This window comes from Bubalus bubalis, chromosome 1 (genome assembly GCF_019923935.1).
Source record: "Bubalus bubalis isolate 160015118507 breed Murrah chromosome 1, NDDB_SH_1, whole genome shotgun sequence".
NCBI lineage: Eukaryota > Metazoa > Chordata > Mammalia > Artiodactyla > Bovidae > Bubalus > Bubalus bubalis.
The window spans coordinates 151220687-151242599 of NC_059157.1; the positions used below are offsets into that span (position 1 = coordinate 151220687).

The window sequence follows — 21913 nt, forward strand, 5'->3', positions numbered from 1 at the left end:
ATAAGACATTCCTCCAAAGAAGATGTACAAATGGCACAGATATATGAAAAAAGCTCAATGTTGCTAATCATCAAGGAAATGCAAATCAAAACCACAATGCGTTTACACTTCACTGCCTTCAGGACGGCCATTATCAAAGAAAAAAAAAGACACATACTAGTGAGAACATGGAGATACTGGAACCCTTGTACACTACTACTAAGGCAAATATAAAACAGTACAGTCACTATGGAAGACAGTGCAGACATTCTTCATAAACTTAAAATCAGAACTATCAAATGATACAGTAATCCTTCTTCTAGGTATTTATCCACAAGAAGTGAAATCAAGACCTCCTATGTTTATTGAGGTATTGTTCACTATAGCTAAGAAAATGGACATTTAGCTTGTTTCCACAACAGATGAATGGATAAATTGTGATATATACCTCCAAAGGAATATTATTCAGCCTTAAAAAGGAAGGAAATTCTACAACATGCAACAACATGGATGAACGTTGAGAACATTGTGCTAAGTGAAATAAGCCAGTCACAGAAAAATACTGCATGATTCTATTTATATGAGGTACGTAAAATAGTCAAAAGCATAGAGTAAGAGTGGGACTATGGTTGCCAGAGAGAAAGGAGAAATGAGGAGTGATTAGTTAATGGGCATAAAATTTCAATCAAACAAGATGATTCAGCTAGAGATCTGCTATATAACATTATACTTACTCAACTATAAGGTATTATACACTACCATACACTTAAAATTTTAAGAGGGTAGTTTTCATGTTGTGTTCTTATCATAATTAAATAAGAAAGAAAGAAAGAACCCATTAAGAAAATGAAAATACAGACCAGGAGAAAATATTAACAAATCTTACGTGAAAAAGGGCTTATGTCTAGTGTATATTTTAATAAATCTTACAACTTAAGACAAACAACACAATCAAAACTGGCAAAAATTTAAACTGCTTGTTTTACCAAAAAGATACAGAAATGATAGTAAGGTCATGAAAAGACAATTAAGATCATCAGTCATTAGCGAAAAGCAAATTTAAACCACAATGATACACCACTTCATCCCCTGCTGCTACTGCTAAGTCACTTCAGTCGTGTCCAACTCTGTGTGACCCCATAGACGGCAGCCCACCAGGCTCCCCCATCCCTGGGATTCTCCAGGCAAGAACACTGGAGTGGGTTGCCATTTCCTTCTCCAATGCATGAAAGTGAAAAGTCAAAGTGAAGTCGTTCAGTCGTGTCCGACTCTTCGCAACCCCATGGACTGCAGCCTACCAGGCTCCTCCGTCCATGGGATTTTCCAGGCAAGAGTATTGGAGTGGGGTGCCATCGCCTTCTACAATAGCTATTTATACAAAGAAACAATAGCAAGTGATGTCAAGATGTAGAAACTGGAACCCTCAAAGACTATTGACAGGAATATAAAACGATACAGCCACTTTGAAAATGGCAGCTTCTTAAAACGATAAATACAAATTTACCATATGACTCAGCAATTCTACACCTAGGTAGGCACTCAAGAAAATAAAATAGCTTAATGCTTGCTGAGAAAAAAATGGAAAAATATAGCTTTAAGTACCAGCTACAGAGCCAATATGATACTCAGAAGAAAATTTATTTAACTTTAAATCTATATATTAGAAACTTAAAATAAGCTAAGCTTTCAATTAATTTAAATAAAAAATACTAAAGAAAGTAGAAGGGGAAAAAATTGTATAGCTATGTATGGCAATGCATGTTAAGTAGACATAGGGTGATCATTCAACAATACACACATATATCCAATCAGTATGCTGCATACCTGAAACTACTGTTTTATGTGAATTTTACAATTCTATTTCAATAAACAAATTTTAAGTAGAAGGAGTTAGTAATAAAAACAAAAATTAAGAAAAAAGTAAGACTTTGTTTTTTTGATAAAACTAAAGCTAACTCTTTAGAAAAAACTACTATAAGAGACAAAACTCTGGCAAATCTGATTGGACTGGGGAGAGAGAAGAAGTGAAAGAAGATGAGAAAAGACAAACCTTGGCAACAATGAAGAAGATATAATGATGAGTTATGGATGAGATTTAAGACCACAATATACACACACACACACCATGTTCAATTCTATGCCAAGTATGTGAAAAGCCAAATGACATGTATTTCCTTGGAAAATGCTATTAAAATTGATTTAAGAAGCAGTATAATACCTGAAAAAAATTAACATCCTAAAAAAGGATTTGAAAAGGTTTTGCTTCCTCCCTCTCCTCATACCAAACTGAATGGCTTAATGGGCTGGTACTTATTAAACTTAAAGATGCTGATTAACACCATGCAGAAAGAGAAAAAACTGATTGCTTCTATATCACTAACATAATAAATAGCAATATTAGAGAGCACAGTTTAAATATAATTATGTATGCACATGAACCAAATACAAATCTCAACAAATACTCTATTTAGGGATGAAACACAAACAGACAATAATGACTGTTACATTACCACTCAACGCTATTCTCCACTCCTAGACAAGAGGGAAAAAAGAAAGGGGAGAAAAAGAGGGAATAATACCATAAAGGAAGAAATAAAACTATCATTGCATACAAATAATAATTTACCCAGTAAACCGGGAGTATTATGTAATAACACAAGAATATAACGTAAACCATTAGTGATATTAAGAAATTTCAGAAAGATCAACCTATAAAATCAAGAGCTTCCCGAAAATATTAGCAATAATGACAGAAAATGTAGTAAAAACCACCATTCCCAATAACTAAAAGTATAGAATACTCTGGAAAAAAAAAAGTGAGAATCATTCAAAATCTTGATGAGGAAAACTATGTCAAAGAAATACAGAAAAGAACTGAAAAAACATGATTATGCACCAGGTCACCTAGGGTCACACAGCAAAAACATGGTGGGAAAGAGATTCAAATTCACAAAATCTGGCTCCACAATTAATGCTCTTACTATCAACCAAGTTTTACCAAAGAATTAACAAGAGGGTACATATTATGAAGTATAATTTACATACTGTGATAAAAGCAATGAGACAAAATAAACTAGAACTGTGGGAAAGGAATTTAGTATATATAAGAAAAGAGGTATTTTAAATCAGTGAGTAAAGAAGAGACTACTTGGTAGGTAAGTACTGAGACAATGCAAGTTAACTTTTTGGGAAAAAGTCATACCAGGTAAGATTAAAGATCCAAAAAGTAAAGCAAAAATCTACTTTTTAAAAATAATCTTGAGAGTATAAAGACAGAAAGATTAAAGAAAGATAGAAAGATTCTATCCTATGTAAGATAGAAAGTCATAAGCCATAGCTATATGACTAAAATGGGATTCCTTAGTAGCTATATTACTAAAATCGGCTTCCGTAAGAATCCGCCTGCAATGCAGGAGACCCCGGTTGGATTCCTGGGTTGGGAAGATCCACTGGAGAAGGGATAGGCTATCCACTCCAGTATTCTTGGGGTTCCCTTGTGGCTCTCAACTGGTAAAGAATCTACCTGCAATGAGGGAGACCTGGGTTCGATCCCTGGGTTGGGAAGATCCCCTGGAGAAGGGAATGGCTACCCACTCCAGTATTCTTGCCTAGAGAATTCCATGGACTGTAAAATCCATGGGGTCAAAAAGAGTCAGACACGACTGAGTGACTTTCACATGTCGTCATATGACTAAAATATGAACGGCTTAGATAAGAGAAGACATGAGACAGTAAGTATCTGCTCTCTCAGCTCACACTCAAGGGCATGCTCTGCATGCTTCTCTCTGTATATAAATACACACATAATGAGATTGATATCCTCTATAACAGACAGGAAATAAATAAGGAAAAATTAGATATATAAAGAATAATTCATATTAGATAAACAGCCAATACATATGAAAATGTTAACCCTTATTAGTAATCAAGGAAATGAAAATAAAAACAAGATGCCATTATTTTCTTCATTAGAACAGCAATCAGAAAGCCCAATACAATCTTATGCAGTACTGGCAAGTGTTTGGTAAAACAGAAATTCTCACAAGTGATGGGACTATTTTGGAAAACAATCTAGTTGCACATGTAAAAATTTAACATTTGCAAACTCTTGTCCAGTAATTTCAATTCTTGAACTCAGTCCCAAAGAAAAATTACTAGCTATGCACAAACATAAAGATGTTTGCTACAGTACTGCTTGTAATAGCAAAAAACTGGAACATCTTGTAAGCCAATTAATAGGAAACAACTAAATAATTAAAAACACAATGATTAACAAATATACAACCACAGAGTTAAAAATAATGAAACAGGATTATATGCAATGATGTGGAAAGGTTTCTAAATATAGTAAGATGGCACAGAATGTTACAGAACCATCTCAAATATGAGGAGAAACCAATGTTATCACAATTGATATACAGAATAAACACTGTTAATATTCTGTTTTAAGGGGCTATATCTGGGAATAACAAGTGGATAAATGGGACAGAGGTCCTTTATTCATAAAAGCTTGTTTTCTTTATAATTTTTAGAATTTTAAATTTAAAATTTTATGAATTTTTATAATTACGATGATTTTAAAAACACAGTTACAAGCAAATTAACAAAATATTAATTTACATCAAACTAAGAACCAGTAGGAAAAAAAACAGATTTAATTCTAGATGAAAAAAAGGACTGTTACACTTCCAGCATTTTGGTTTTGAAAGTGACTGCAAAAATATGTCTCAGAATGTATCCACGTCTTTCGCTACAAAAAATTAAGTGAGGATATTTCTGTCATGCTGATGAACAATAATCAGAGTTTTCTGTTTCCTTTGCTAGAATATTAGGATCCCAATTTCCAAGTTACTCAGAACAAAAGTGCATTTTTGCCTGATGGCTAGCCACAAATAGCAGACACCATGTTAAACAGGTAGCAAAGTACTTTACCTACAATAAGCTACATTCAGTAAGCTACATTCCACAGATTTTGACTATTAACCTTATGTCTGGTAATGCACTCAAATCAGATACAAAGTTTAAAAGAGTTTCTCCAGGTGACAAAACTGGTATTTTTCCCCTCATTTAAGAGACCCCTAAACCATACTTTTAAGTACTTTCTTCAAGACATATGAGATAAATGAATAACACATCAGTAAGTAAAAGAGGAACTTACACTTTTAAAATAAATAGCACAAGAATTTGGTCATTCCTTCAAGAAAAGCTATCTCTAAACCCGTACTGTAACAACTAGGAAAACTATGTACATGTCCTACAACTAAAAACATTCACTTTTAGCAAGAGACTGAAGTATTTGCTAAATATTTATATTTTCTATTATTAAAGAAATATTCATCCATCGACTAGTATGTGTAAGTATGCTACACTAATAAATAATAAGTGCTAAGACAGAACACACTCTGAGGAGCCATTATGAAACTATGCAAATATTTTAAAATTCCACCTTCAAGAAATCTAATTATATCATTTGTATATCACTGTTTATTATTACTGAGTTTACCCTTCTGATTCAATTCACAAATGCCACTAGGCATATGAAAAACAAAAATATTACAACAGATCTTAAAAATAATTTCTTTTCAAGAAGAAACTGAATTCTGCATAAAACAAGTTTTTGATAAATTTCTACCACTTTACATTCTGTTAATGCAGTTACTGGTTTACTCATTTGGTAGCCATTTAGTGTAAATATAAACTAAAATAGAAAAAAAATTTTTAATTTTTTATCTAAAAAATTAAATTAAAAAATTAATCATATTTCAAATATTCAACAGCTACTTATGGCTAGTGGCTATCATATTAGTTGGATAATGCAGAAAAAGAATTCAGATTTTTTTTCTTCCTAACAGAAAGTTCTTTTGGACAGTCCTATTCTAGATATTATCAGTAATGATAAAAGACTCCTTAAGATAGGTAAAATCTGAAATCATTTCAAATGCTTTAAATTTTAACTCACCATGAATCTCTTTGATACGAAGTGTATTCTGGTGCATCCCATACTTCAAAATCAACTGTTCCAGATAGTAGAAAGTTTTTTTGTGCAAAGTCTAAACATAAATGAGTTATCAGATTAACAGATGAAATACAAAAAAAAAAAGGCACCTACAGACAGCATACTAATTTTTTTTAATTTTTATTGGCGCAGTTACTTCACAATGTTGTGTTAATTTCCACTGTACAGCAAAGTGAATCCGCTATATGCATACATGTATCCCTTTTTTTTTTTTCAGATTTCCTTTATATGTAGGATAGCACGATAATTTTTAATACAATCTAAAGATTATCTAAAATGTGGCAGTGATCTTTTTCTAAAGGTGAATGTCCCAAAGACCTGGAATATCCTTGGTGCCTGAACTAAACTTGGAAAGAAGGGAAAGGAGAAGGCTTTACCTACTATTTATAATGGACAAAGGCAAAATACAGATGGAGGACTCACATATCATCTTTCTCTCATTACCTTTTGCCTGACTTGAACCACAGCCTTCCAGAAATCCTTAGCTTCCACTCTATGGCAATCTCCACACATCTGGGGCTGAACAACATAATCCACCACAAACACTTGCTGAAGGATGGCACCATTCATCACCTGACAAAGAAAACAATCCACTCCTTCATTCTTTCCTTTCTCAAAAGAAGATCCTTTAATATTTAACTTAAAATCTTTTTCTATGAATGCTTTGAGGACATTAGTAATAAATAAGTTACATTTAAAGTCATTAAGTTATACTATTTCCAGAAACATATATAGGTTTAATTCATAGGATTTATTAGATTAACATTTCAAATTTACCTTTGGGTTGAAGTGGTTGTAAGATATTCTTTGAAGATTTTTTATAGCTATAAACACATATATATATAAATTTTTTATAGCTATATATACATATATATGTACCTCCCTGGTGGCTCAGATGGTAGAGCGTCTGGCTACAGTGCGGGAGACCTGGGTTCAATCCCTGGGTCAGGAAGATCCTCTGGAAAAGGAAATGGCAACCCACTCTAGTACTCTTGCCTAGAAAATCCCATGGACAGAGGAGCGTAGTAGGCTATAGTCCATGGGGTTGCAAAGAGTCAGACATGACTGAGCGACTTCACTTCACTTCACTTCACTTTGCAAGTAATCATACCTGCAAACACATTTTTTAGCTTCCCTGGGGGCTCAGACAGTAAAGCATCTGCCTGCAATGCGGGAGACCTGGGTTCGATTCCTGGGTCGGGAACATCCCTTAGAGAAGGAAATGGCAATCCAGTCCAGCACTCTTGCCTGGGAAATCCCATGGACGGAGGAGCCTGATAGGCTACAGTCCATGGGGTCGCAAAGAGTGGGACACGACTGAGCAACTTCACTTTCACTATACATATATATGCGTGTGTGTGTATAAAATTCATCCTTTGGAGACAAAGAAAACTCTCAAAGAAGTCATTCCTTAATTGTTCCCAAACTTAACCAATCATCAGAAATCACCTGGGAAGCTTTATAGATTCCTGGGTCTTATATCCAGGTGAATCCAGTTTGATTCAGTCACTGTGAGTCATAATCATCAGCCAAGTTTGAGAAGCACTGCCTTAGCTCATGTTTTTACTTCAATCTTATTTAAAATAAAAATGACTTTGAGAAAATTAACTTAGCCCACTAATCATGAACAAAGGCTGATCTTACTAGTGACCTCATCATTTCTGCAGATGATCCAAAAGAAAACAAAGAATTAAAATTAAGAATGTTATTTGTTTCTCTTTAAGTTCCCAAGTCATAATTTACCAATAGCCCCATATTTTCACTACCTACACTTTAACCATGCCAAAAAAATTATGTATAGCTTACCTCTTTCTGAATAGTCAGTTTAACTTTAAGTCTCTTAGAATGAGGCTCAGTCCAAACAAAGCTTGCATCTACAAGCCGTACCTTCAATAAAACACAAACAAAAAGAAACATAAGTTCCCTTCTGAAGAGAAAAAAGATGCAAGAATAACTCAAAATAAAAAGATTTCACAGATGCTTAAGCAATCCCATGACTAATCTACCTGACATCACCAATTTAAAAAAAAAAAACCTTCAGAGGTATGGCAACAAAAACAGCAAGTAAAGTGAAAATCTAATGACTATATTAAAGCAAATAATTCAAGCAAAAATTAAAAAGGAAAAAAACTCCTTTCCCCTAAAAACAGTAGTTTTTCTAATTCAAAGTACGCTTTTTAGGAGAAAACAAAGACCTGATGACTTCATCATCTACTAGAAATCTCATGAACAAAGGTTTCTACTTTTATTATTCTCTCTATAGTAAATTTGTGGCTTAAAAAATATATATGGACATTCATTCTTCAGAGGGAGTCTCACGCACTGATTACTGAATCCACAATGGTAACTCACTGCTAAATCAGCAGTCAGCAGAAGCCAAAAACAGTTTGCCCTATGTGACAAACTCAATGCAGTTCATATGGCTAAAATGAGTGTTTTAAGAAAGGAGGTTGGAGAACAAAAAAAAGAAGTTGTTTCATTAATTTGAGCAGGAGTTTAGGTAACCTGAACTGAGGGGCTGGAAATAATAGCAGCAGAAGGATCCAAGCCAAGAGATATTTGGGAGATAAAATCTATAGGATTTAATAACAAATAGATATGGGAAGATTTTAGAATGATAGTCAAGGATCCAGCTTGGACACCAAGGTAACACTATTTTTCTGACACACAAAAAAAAGAGATTATTTGAGGACTGAGAGAAATATAGCAGAGGAATGTGCTATATTTGGTTTCAGACAGTTAAGTTCAAGAGGATTTATCTGAGATATCCCAGTGAAGTGTTCAGGAGATAGTGAGATATACACATTTGGTCTGGTGCTCTATGGAGAAATCTGAGTTATAGATAACAGGTTTGGGAGACATCAGCAGGCAGATAATAATTTTATCAAGACCTGTCTGGTAAGAAGTAGATAAGCTAGTATAGATACAGCAGTCCAGAGTAAAACCCTCCTCACATGACTGGCTCCCCTAAACTAAAGCTTAGTAGTCAGTCAACAAGTCACCAGGTACAAAGGGTGACAAAGAGCTGTTTATTCCCTCAGTCTCCATCTGCAGCAGTTCAAGGAAGCTCCATGGGCCTGTATAAGACTGCCCTTTCCTCAGCCTCCAATCTCCATCTGTAGGAGTGGAGAGAGAAACAGATCTGCTTCACCATTCCCCAGCTCAGTCTCACCACACTATCTGTCCTCAGACAACCAGGACTAATACAACTTACTGAGCCCTTTAACTTTCTTTACCATTACCTGAGCCACCTGCTCATCTCCCACACTCCAATCTCCATGTGTAACACATATGCCCTTTTCTGTCCCATCCAACACTCCTCCCCAAATCCTGAAAACCTTTTTATTGTGGCCTCTGGAATTCAACATTCACTAACAACAAAACATTCTAAATCCTCAATCTCTTTCCTGAACATTCCTTTCACCTTCTAGATCTTCTGATTATATATATATAGCTCTCCCTACAGCTAATGAGGCTGTGACGGCGCAGAAGCGGTGGCTGTGGTTTTTCCAGTGGTCATGTATGGATGTGAGAGTTGGACTATAAAGAAAGCTGAGCGCCAAAGAATTGATGCTTTTGAACTGTGCTGTTGGGGAAGACTCTTGAGAGTCCCTTGGACTGCAAGGAGATCCCACCAGTCCATCCTAAAGGAGATGAGTCCTGGGTGTTCATTGGAAGGACTGATGTTGAAGCTGAAACTCCAATACTTTGGCTACCTGATGCGAAGAGCTGACTCACTGGAAAAGACCCTGATGCTGGGAGGGATTGGTGGCAGGAGGAGAAGGGGACAACAGAGAATGAGATGGTTGGATGGCATCACCGACTCAAAGGACATGGGTTTGGGTGGACTCCAGGAGTTGGTGATGGACAGGGAGGCCTGGCATGCTTCGGTTCATGGGGTCACAGGGAGTCGGACATGACTGAGTGACTGAACTGAGAAGTTAATGAGAAATAATGACTGATTTTTTCATCTTCTCAAACTTTTATCATCAAAGGATCCCAGGACTCAGTCCTCAAATTTCTCCTTCTCTAAACTCCCTAGGAAATCTCATCCAATTTCATAGCTTTAAATACCATATACATCCCCAAATTCATTCTCTTCAGTCTAGACCATGCCCTTGCTTATTCATCCAGCTCCCCACTATTTCTGCTTCCATGTCTAATGAACAGCTAAGTACCACCTGAGATGAGTCTTGATTTCTCCCACCTGACCTCCTCCTTTTGAAGTCTTTCTTACTTTACTAACAGCAACTTCCTCCTGGTTGCTCAAGAACCATAAAAGTCACCCTTGACTCTTTCAACTCATAAGCATACATCCAGCTTCATAAATAAAGCCTACTGACTACCTTCAACAACAGAGCTAGAATCAATCCACTTCTCACTACCTCTACTACTGATTCAAATATCATTTCTCATGATTACTACAGTCGCTCCCTAAAGGCCCCCATCCCCCTCATATCTATTCTAAACACATGGAATTCTCCAGGCAAGAATATCGAAGTGGGTTGACATTCCCTTCTCCAAGGAATCTTCCCGACCCAGCGATCGAACCTGGGTCACCTGCATTGCAGGCAGATTCTTTACCATCTAAGCCACCAAGGGAGCCCCACTCAGAGTAAAAACCAGTCCTCAAAAGGGCCCATAAGGCCTGACCTACTTGGACTTTCCTAGTTCACCTAGTCTTCCCTAGTTCACCCCCAAGTACTTTCTCTTCCCAGTTCCACTCTAACCATACAGGTATGCTCCTGTCCCTGGCCTCTACACTTGTTTTGCTACCCATAGTGCTCTTCTCTAAGCTGTGGCCTCCTCCCTTACTGCTTTTCATGTTTATTCTAGTATCACCTTTGGAGAAGACAATGGCAACCCACTCCAGTACTCTTGCCTGGAAAATCCCATGGACGGAGGAGCCTTGTAGGCTGAGTCGGACACAAATGAGCAACTTCACTTTCACTTTTCACTTTCATGCATTGGAGAAGGAAATGGCGACCCACTCCAGTGTTCTTGCCTGGAGAATCCCAGGGATGGGGGAGCCTGGTGCGCTGCCCGTCTATAGGGTCGCACAGAGTCGAACACGACTGCAGCGACTTAGCAGCAGCAGGATCACCTTATCGATGAGGTCTCCTCTAACCACTCTATTTTGAATTGCAACTCTTCCTGAGCAGTTTTGATCCCCTTCCTCAATTTTTCCTCCACAGAATTTATACCTTTTAATATACTTATTTATTTTGTTTACTGCCACTCCACACCTTCCCCTTCAACCAAAATAAAAGGTCTCTAAGACAGAGATTTTCCCTCTCTCATTCACTGCCATATTTCTGACACCACAAGCAGACTGGCACAAGGTTGACACTTAATAAACATCTGTGAAATGCTAATGAATTATTAAAGAACATTTGACAAAAGCCTGAGGAATCAAAGCAAAAGACCAAGTTAACACAAAAAACTGACTCCAGGGGGGGAAAAAGAAAAAAAACTTGAGGCAAATCAGAGAACAGAAGGAAAGTATAAAAACAACAATTAAACTTTCAGAAATATTCAACAAACTGAATCAAGAACATTAAAAATTCTAAACTTAAACTATTAGTACTGAAAAAAATTCATACAAAAATTGGAAGATAAAAGAAACTGCCAGGAACACACAGGAAAAAAGGATTAAAGACAATACAAGGGCAAAAAGGCATTTCACAAAGTTTTAAGCTGGTAGGGCCAACATTTGACTAATGAGAACTCCAGAGAGAAACAAACAGGGAAATAAAGAGAGAAACTTCAAAGAACTACTACACGAAATTTTTTCAGAGGATAAGAGAATCTGAAGGCCTTCAAACCAAAAGAGTCCATTTCAATTAAAAACATAGCTGGTGGAAATAATTCATAAAGTTTAGCATAAAGAAAACGGAAAGTGTTATGTAGAGAGGCTAACTAGACTAACAAACCCTGTTTGGTTTTTGGAGATGTTTATGTACTGACTTTAAATAATAAGTACAGGTATCTTCCTTCCAGAGTAATGAAAATTTTTTTTAAAACTGAAAACCATAGCCCTAATATTATTATAGTCTCCAAAATTATGTTTAGTGATGGTCGTATATATATATTTTCATAAAAGATTATTGCACAAAAGAGGTTCTCAAATAATCAACTAAAAAGTTTGATTCTATACTAAATCTTTTAAAGCAAAAGGACTTTCATTTCCATTAAAGAATATATACAGACTGGTTCCAAATAGGAAAAGAAGTACGTCAAGGCTGCATATTGTCACCCTGCTTATTTAACTTATATGCAGAGTACAGCATGAGAAACACTGGGCTAGAAGCAGCACAAGCTAGAATCAAGACTGCCGGGAGAAATATCAATCACCTCAGATATGCAGATGACACTACCCTTATGGCACAAAGTGAAGAGGAACTAAAAAGCCTCTTGATGAAAGTGAAAGAGGAGAATGAAAAAGTTGGCTTAAAGCTCAACATTCAGAAAACCAAGATCATGGCATCTGGTCCCATCACTTCATGGGAAATAGATGGGGAAATAGTGGAAACAGTGTCAGACTTTATTTTTGGGGGCTCCAAAATCACTGCAGATGGTGATTGCAGCCATGAAATTAAAAGACGCTTACTCCTTGGAAGGAAAGTTATGACCAACTTAGCATATTGAAAAGCAGAGACATTACTTTGCCAACAAAGGTTCGTCTAGTCAAGGCTATGGTTTTTCCAGTGGTCATGTATGGATGCGAGAGTTGGACTGTGAAGAAAGCTGAGCGCGGAAGAATTGATGCTTTTGAACTGTGGTGTTGGAGAAGACTCTTGAGAGTCCCTTGGACTGCAAGGAGATCCAACCAGTCCATCCTAAAGGAGATGAGTCCTGGGTGTTCACTGGAAGGACTGATGTTGAAGCTGAAACTCCAATACTCTGGCCACCTCATGTGAAGAAATGACTCATTGGAAAAGACTCTGATGCTGGGAGGGATTGAGGGCAGGAGGAGAAAGGGGCGACAGAAAATGAGATGGCTGGATGGCATCACCGACTCGATGGACATGAGTTTGGGTGGACTCCGGGAATTGGTGATGGACAGGGAGGCCTGGCGTGCTGCGATTCATGGGGTCACAAAGAGTTGGACATGACTGAGCGACTGAACTGAAAGATGAAAACAGCATGTGTAGTAGTGTGCTTACCTACAGCAGTATTTAACAGTTATTTTCTAAAATCTACTCACACAAAGATTATCTGAAAATGAGACATTAAATCACACCCACACCCACATACACCTACAAAAACTGATTTTTAGCTATTTGACCTACCTTACTCAGAGGGGCTTTGATTTTTTTCAAACACAAAGCAAGAAGATCCCTGGATTCTAATGCACACTGTACCCAAGTTCCTGGTGGCTGGAAATACCTGGGAGAAAAGGTACCATATTGAAACTCAGTATCTCTCAGCAAAAAAAAAAAATTCATTTAAATATGAAGACACAACATGATTATTAATCAGATATAATAATACTTAAGGTTGATCTGAGGCACTTAACCCAAACATATTTTAATAGGTTCAGAAACTTTCAATTAGACCAGTAGTTTAGTTAAAAAGGTGAAATTCTGAGTATTTGAGAAAGTCAATCTGTAATAACTTATTAAAAGGTCTTATTACTTCAAGCACCAATAAGCATTACAATGACGACAAAATGTGAAGAATTTCCTAAAGCTATGTTCTGAAACATGGATAAAAACTCATCTCAAAATAGCATTAAAATGGTTTATAGTGTACAAATAAAATGCTTAAGAACTGCTTATTTCTCACATGCACAAAAAATGTAAATTAGTACCTAATACTATGTATAAATAAGAGCTCAAGACTACTCACATACTTCAAATCCCTTTTCAGGCTTCCCTGATAGCTCAGACACTAAAGAGTCTGCCTGCAATGCAGGAGACCCAGGTTTGATCCCTGGGTAGGGAAGATCCCTGGAGAAGGCAATGCAACCCACTCCAGTATTCTTGCCTAGGAAATCCCCTGGACAGAGGAACATGGTGGGCTACTGGCCATGAGTTCACAAACAGTCAGACATGACTGAACGACTAACACACGAATCTTAATTTTAATTTTCAAATTTTAAATTGTAAAATTTAAAATTTTACATAAAACCTGACTAAATTAAAATCTTTTATATATGTACTTGAAGTCTTATAGCCCAACCAGGCAAGGAGTTAGGGCAGTGCTTAGCATATAGTAAATGCTCAACAAATGTTTGTTAAATACATAATACTTCTAAATGTATTATGTGAATGCTTTGTTCATGCTCGTTAAGTAAATATTCTGATTTTCACTTTTAAAGGTTCACTGAAAAACCTTACTTACACAGGTCCCTTTGTTGTAAGCCAAGTTTTTAGATTTAGAAAATGTTTCATATGTCATCTAATAAAGCCCCCTCATTCTGATGAGGAAATTAAGGCGTTAGAGAGGTTAAGTGGCCAAGTTTCAGAGACCTAGTTCAGGAGGAATTTAGTGTTTTTCTCACTCCACATCGCTATAAAGAATAGAGCATATTACAGATTAAGCCTCATATCAACCAAGATTACAAACTATAATCTCCCTGAACCAGAATACAAGTTTCCTGTTTTTAAATTTATGTACATGTTTTATGTATTTTTCTGGGGAAATGCACTTTTTAAATTCTTAAAGGGATTCATGAACCCCTCCCTCCCAAAAAAGTTACACACCACTAGAGTCCTAATCCACTTGGGAAGTCACAGACATGTAACTTTATGGGTAGCCTCAATGGGCAGTTTTGTATTACTCAATAGCAGACTAGACATAAGCTATTTATGCAACAGCTAAAGAATATAAAAAACATTAACTTAAGTTTGCCTTCAAATTTTTGACCATCCTAGACATGATATACTGAGCTTTTTCCCCATTAGCCATAGTCATTTTAGTTACACAGGAACATTAATATATGATTTTTAAAACACAATGCCAAATTAATTTTAAATATAAGGTGCTTTTTACCATATATGGCTTCGAGTGATTGAAGGGAAAAACAAAAACTTCATGGTAATTGTAACAGTTATGTCTTTAAAATCTGCTCTCACTCCTGAAAACATGAACTTTTATGTATTAATTATACATATCAAACCTTTTAATCCCTTAACAGAAAAAAAGATTCAATCCCTTTATACTAACTTTACCACATTTGCAGGGAAAACTAGAAAACTACATTACAAAATTGCAAATTCTATAATCTCTAGCTTTGACACCATAAATAAAACTTAAATCTCAGTTACATGTACTTTAGTATATGTATCTTAATCTCACTATATTCTAGTGGCTCTCCTATATATGAATTTCAACTTTAAGTAGGATAAAAAAGTATCATACTATACCTTTGGCATTGTTTGCAGAAAGATATAGAGACTTGTTTCGGAATGCCTTGGCTGATGTCTACTTTGCTTCGCAGACAAGCCACACAAATGTTAGCAGGATTTGGACTAATTGGGACACCACAATCGCAGCATAAGCTTAAATAAAGCATACATTTTTTCAAGTTACATTTCATGAGTGTACTAGTTAGATTTAAAAACTATCAAACAGGGATTAGCAGATACAAACTACTATATATAAAATAAACAAGGTCCCACTGTATAGCACAGGTAACTATAACCAATATCCTATAATAAACCATAATGGAAAAGAATATGAAATATATAACTGAGTCACAGTTATATATATATAACTGAATCACACAGTTTATATATAAAACTGAATCACACTGCTGTACAGCAGAAATTAACACAACATTGAAAAATCAACTATACTTCAATAAAAAGTAATAATAAAATTAACAAACCAACCAAAGTCTTAAAGTTAGGCCATAGTATCTCTGCACTTTTTAAAAACCTGACTTTGAGCAATCTTCAAAGATGCACTAGATTTTTTAAAACCTTGGATTATTGAGGGGAAAAAAAAATATGGCCACAATTCCAAAAAGCCTCAAAATATGACTGATATACAAAAGGTTAAAAAGAAAAAGGTCTAGAGAATCTAAATAACTGCTAATAGTAATCATTAGACAGCTTTATAGTCCAAAGGCAAAAATTTTTTTAAAGTCTCAATATAGCACCGGGACTGCCAAAATGTAAAAAGGATGGAAGAGTATCAGTATAACTGATGGCAGAGTCATAACCCTAGGTGTATTGGGAACAGAAAGTATTTAAAAATCACTGAGCTATCCAAAATAAGAGTTCTATGATCACTAATGTCCACTGTAGTAGCCACCAGGCATATGTAACTACTTAGGATTTGAAATGTGGGTAATAGAATTGAATACTTAGTTTTATTACATTTTAATTACTTGAAATTTAAAAGGCCACATATGGCCAATGGTTGATGCCAATCTAGAAGAATGTACAGAGACTATTTTAACACTTTTAAAACAGTATTTACCACAACAAACTTTCTGGCGAAAAACGAACTCGTTTTTTCCAGGAAACAAGGCTTTTCATTTTTCCCACTTAAGACAAAAGAATCCCCCTAAAAGAAAAGCTTTCCCCCACAGTAAATTTTAGACTCATTTTAACGTTTTAAAATGTAATGGGGATAGGGGGAAAGGGACGCGACTCACATATGTCCAGGTGTGTGCTTGACGGGGTCTGTCATATACTCCATTTTTCTGTACACCTTGATTTCAAGGACAGAGAACAGTGAAATTTAGACATTTTTCTATTCACTCCTTTATACAAATCTTCCTTCTGCCTTTTCTTTATAAGACAGCCAAGTCTCGTACAGCAGCAAATAAGAAAAACCCATTCCACCTGCAATCTCTGGAAGAAGTAATTTCCTTAATAACACAAAGAGGCGACTGGCGGAGGATCCCATATGCAAGACCCTCGGAGCCAGGAAACTGGGAGCTGACCTCGGGTGTCACTTGGGCGCCAACCCCGGCGAACTCAAGGAGGGGCCAGAAATGGCCGGGGCCGTCCCGGACACCACCAGCCCCAAACCCTGCTGCGGACGCGCCTAGAACCCACTGCAGAAGTCCGCGGGCGGTGTCACCGAGCCTGCGGGCCACCCACCCCGACCTGACCCCGCACCCCGCGGTAAGACCTCACGCGAGCTCCTGCTGGCGGCGCACATGCTGCGCCCAAGCGGCCCGAAGTCGGCCCACGACCAGGGAGTCCGCCCGGGTCTCGTCTCAGAGACCCCCGAGACTGCAGCGCGGGACTCCGCCGCCAGAACTTACTTAACACCACTGGGCCTGACCCAAACGTGCTCAAAATCTGCAGCAAGACCAGCTTCAGTAGCCCAGGGAGCAGCCGCCGGAGCTGACGCCGGTACAGTGCAGATCACGCGATAGAAGGGTTCGAAATCCCGCGAGTCGCGAGACGAGACTCACAGCTGCGGGTGGGGGCGGAGGAAGGGGAAGGCGCTGGGGAACGTTGGGCGGAGCGCAGGCCGAACCGGTGGGATGGATCCAAGAGAGAAGATAGGGGGCTCTCTCGTCCTATGGCTCCTGAGATTTAACACAGACTTTATAACTCTTTACTATTGGGTTATCATCCTTCCTTGGCCAGAGCTCACTCGAAGCCACTCTTTAGATATCCCTATTGGGAGCTTGCTCGTTGGTTAAATGATTATATAAGAGTTATCCGTTCACGGCACCACAGTACACAAAGAAATTAGAGTAACTTCCATTGAGGGCAGTGCCTTTGTTTTGCTCACCGTTATATGGCTAATGCCTGTCACATCATAACTGCTCCAATGAATATTTGTTGAATAGATGAGAAAGAAATGTAAGAAGTAATTGTGAAGTCTATGTTATTTTAAGACCATTTATTATTAGAAAGTGCTCCCCAATAGTGCACTTAATGACTTTATACCTTGATCCTAGAGCAGCTCAGAAAGAATATAATCACTCTTATGACAGAATTTCAAATATTTGAAGAGGGCAACCATATATATTTTTTTCTGTGTTCTCACCCCAAATTTCAAGGAATAAGCCGGGTTACCTTGTGATCAGAGAAGGCCTCCCATGTCTTGTGTAGGGAACTTAAGTAGTCCCCCGTTCCTTCTTATTTCCACACCCCATCCTTCCAAGGTATAAGTTTGATCTTGTTATATTCCCCTGCTTTTAATCCTCCAAAGGTCTCTGCTCTGGATTATTACCTATACAGAAAATTCAAATTTCTCTGCATAGATAAAAGACCCTTCAGGATCTGGCCTGGACATAACCTGTCACATTCCTAAGCACACAGCCATACAAGCCAACTGCCAGGTCCTGCAGGAACTAATCTTCCTTTTCCAGCCAATCTGTGAATACAAGCCAGGTTCTGAATGTCTGGGGCTGTTCCTTTTTTCTTTCTCAATACACTGCTTCCATACTATGTATGATTTGTCATCAAGTACCATAGTGCCAGGTTTGCTAGGCATTAGATCAACTCAAACATGGTTCCTGTCCTCATGGAGCTTATGTTTTACAGGTGAGGCTGATATTTCCAAACAACTAGGTAATTTGCTGAGAGTTCTGTAGCAAGTAAGTGGCAGAACCAGGACCCAAACAACAGTTTGTCTGTGTCTATGTGCCACTATACTAGGCTCCCAGCCCTTCTGAGGCTCAGATCAGCTATTCTTATTCATGGGCTTTTTTTTTTTCCCCCAAGAAACTATTTATTTTCCACCGACCTCATTTACATTTTCTCTTTAAGAGTATGTGAAGGAGCCGTGTAAGATCACCATGGTGGTTGTTCCTCCCCGGTCAGTGGCCTGAGCCACGGCAGCTGTAGACCAGCCTTCAGAGGCAAGCAGAGTACCATGGTCCTCCAGGAGCAGCTGCTGGAAGGCACTGTGGCCATCTGTGCCTGCAGACCCGTCTGCAACCTGGGGTTGAGTAGAAATAAACTCGGGACCTGGAGTGATTCATTCACTCTGAAATTCCTCCTGGGTCTCAGCCTTATCAGCACCACCTGCTCTTCCTTTTCAGTCTCTTCAGGATCCCTGAAGAAGCAGAGACATGATCTGACCTCACACAAGTGCGCACCTGAGATGGAGCCTCACAGGTGCAGAATCCCCAGGCCAGTATGGCCACATCAGACCCCAGGAGCTCCCCTCTTGCTGTGGGGGTGGCAGTGTCCACACAGCACAGGGGAAAGTCTGTGTGACCTGGAGCAACAGTAGGCGGGTTGCTGTAAGACGCCTTTGTGAGACTGGTGGTCAGCCCTGGGGTCTATAAGCACAGGAGACAGGGCAGAAGCTGCCTACATCTGGTTAGTGATGATTACAGGAGTGGATGACGCACCCCATGATGGAAGTAGCTCCCATAGCAGCAGCAAACTTCAGCACAGCTTGGCTGAATGGCCAGCATTCCTGGAGCACGTGATACTGGCATCAGCTGGGTTTTCAATGTCAGCAAGGGCATGAGCTGCCAGCAGAAGCTTCTCCCAAATTCTCTTCAGATTCACAAAGTTAACGCCATCACTTTTCCTTTTGTAGATGTGCTATCCCGTTGGGAAGTCGCGTTGGCGCCCCCTTACTGGGCTCTGCTGTGAGGAATTTGAGGACATTTTCCTCCTTCGTTTGCAGGCTCTCAAGGGCTCCAGATATTGTGAAATTTTCCCTCCCAAATTACAAGGGGGAGCATGTAACCACAAACCACAAACGTGACATTGATATAAATATTTTAAAAATTTATATCAGAATCCATAGAATCTCTTTCTTGACCAATTAAGGTAAATATAAATATTTTCATCAGTTTTGTTTTAGCTTACAACATTACTTTCTTGGAGACCCCGGTTCAATTCCTGGGTCAGAAAGATCCGCTGGAGAAAGGAGAGGCTACCCACTCCAGTATTCTTGGGCTTCCCTTGTGGCTCAGGTGGTAAAGACTCCACCTGCAATGTGGCAGACCTGGGTTCGATCCCTGGATTGGGAAGATCCCCTGGAGAGGGGAATGGCTACCCGCTCCAGTATTCTGGCCTGGAGAATTCCATGGACTGTATAGTCCATAGGGTCGCAAAGAGTCTGACACAACTGAGTGACTTTCACTTTTCTGGGAGACAACTTGAATAAGTGTTTTTAAAAGTAGAAGTGAAGTCGCAGAGTCGTGTCCGAATCTTTGCAACGCCATGGACTGTAGCCTACCAGACTCCTCAGTCCATGGGATTTTCCAGGCAAGAGTACTGGAATGGGATGCCATTTCCTTCTCCAGGGGATCTTCCCAACACAGGGATCGAACCTGGGTCTCCCCGCATTGTAGGCAGACGCTTTACCGTCTGAGCTTAAGTATCTTCTATACTTAGCAACTAATAACTCCTCAATAACTGTTAGTGAAATTCTATACAACACTTTCGAATGCAGAGTATGGCTCTTCTTACCCCATGTGATAGCACATGTGTCTCATTATCCAGAGATTAGTGTAGGAGAGGTTTATTATGGAGCACACTTAGAATCAACACCTGTGGAAGGGGAGGGAGGAACCCACAGTTGGGTAGGGAGAGATGTGGTGCCCTGCACTCTGATGGAGGCCTCACCAACCATAATGCCAGAAGCTCTGAAGCTAAGTTCAGTTTTCCCCAGGGTGCCGGGCCATGGTTCACTGATGAGTCATTGGATGTGACTGCCCACTGAAGAAGGCATAACCTTGGGTGAGGTTTCTCTTTTCAGCCAAGGGAGTCCCAGAAGTGGTGAAACTCAAGAGTTTTCCACCAGTAGCAGGGATAAGGAATAAGTACTTCAGAGGAATAAGTCCTTCATTCCTGAAGGCGTATCTAGGCAGCGCCTCACAGCATGCCTTACACAAAAGCAGTTTGTCTATAGAACTGATACTAGACCTGGACTCTCAGGAACCACTCAGGTGGCATAGTGGTAAAAAAAAATCCTCTTGGCAATGCAGGAGATGCAAGAGATGCAGGTTCGATCCCTTGGTCAGGAAGATTTCCCTGGAGTAGAAAATGGCAACCCTCTCCAGTATTTTTACCTGAAAAATTCCAAGGATAGAGAAACTTGGTGGGTCCATGGGGTCAGACATGACTGAGCATGCATGAATTCCCTTCCACACTGGACTCTCAGGGCCTTGCTTCATGTCCCACGACTTTTAGACCTTCTGCCCCCAAGGAATTGCTTCACCTCTTTTAAGCTTCAGTTTCCTTCTTTCTATTTTTTTAAATTTTTATTGAAATATAGTTGAGTGTTGTGTTAGTTTCAAGTGTACAGCAAAGTGATTCAGTTATATATCCATATTGTTGTTGTTGTTTAGTTGCTAAGTCAAATGCGACTCTTGCGACCCTGTGGACTGTAGCCCACCAGGCTCCTCTGTCCGTGGGATTTCCCATGCAAGAATACTGGAGTAGATTGCCATTTCATTCTCCAGAGGATATTCCTGACCCAGGCATTGAACCCATGTCTCCTGCACTGCAGGCAGATTCTTTACCACTGAGCCAGCGGGAAGCCCATGTATATATATATATGTGTGTGTATATATATGTGTGTATATATATATATATATGTATGCGTATATATATGTGTGTGTGTGTATATACATACACACATATATATATTCTTTTTAAGATTCTTTTTCATTATCAGTTATTACAGTATATTGAGTATAGTAGTTTCGTGTGCTGTACAGTAGGTCCTTGTTGCTTCTTTCTTTCTAAAACTGTCTAATTATTTGTCCCTCATAAAGTTGTTATGAGAAATGATTAAGATAAGGTATGTAAGCTACAAAATGAAGTGTTTAGTAAACTGCAAAAACTGTTATGGATGGAGGTATGTCATTCTCAGCCAAAGTTCCTTAACACAATTGAGTTAAATGGCAAGAAATGGTTAGTATTTGGTACATCCATTGTATAGAATTTCAGATATCACACTTGTGATCTTGCTTCACTATTAATTTACAAGATAAAGAAATTATAAACAAAATAAAATTTGAGTGTTTAT

The 21913-nt window shown here is 38.4% G+C and overlaps 1 protein-coding gene across 3 annotated transcripts in view; it reads right to left on the reverse strand.

The window, feature by feature from the left end:
• NMD3 (NMD3 ribosome export adaptor) overlaps nt 1-18680 on the reverse strand; it is a 38375-nt gene extending 19695 nt beyond the window's left edge. Inside the window, exons 1-7 of one of the 3 annotated variants that reach the window (XM_044945260.2) lie at nt 18662-18680; nt 16605-16660; nt 15367-15501; nt 13288-13384; nt 7802-7882; nt 6440-6568; nt 5939-6029 (exon numbers count right to left, since the gene is read on the reverse strand). In XM_044945260.2, the coding sequence (XP_044801195.1) occupies nt 5939-6029; nt 6440-6568; nt 7802-7882; nt 13288-13384; nt 15367-15501; nt 16605-16648 (577 nt within the window). In that variant the 5' untranslated portion in view covers nt 16649-16660; nt 18662-18680. Of the gene's footprint in view, nt 1-5938; nt 6030-6439; nt 6569-7801; nt 7883-13287; nt 13385-15366; nt 15502-16604; nt 16661-17222; nt 17452-17988; nt 18137-18661 lie in introns of those variants that run through there. The other 2 variants (XM_044945256.2, XM_025288835.3) reach the window with 2 other exon arrangements.
• Nucleotides 18681-21913: the final 3233 nt, after the last annotated feature.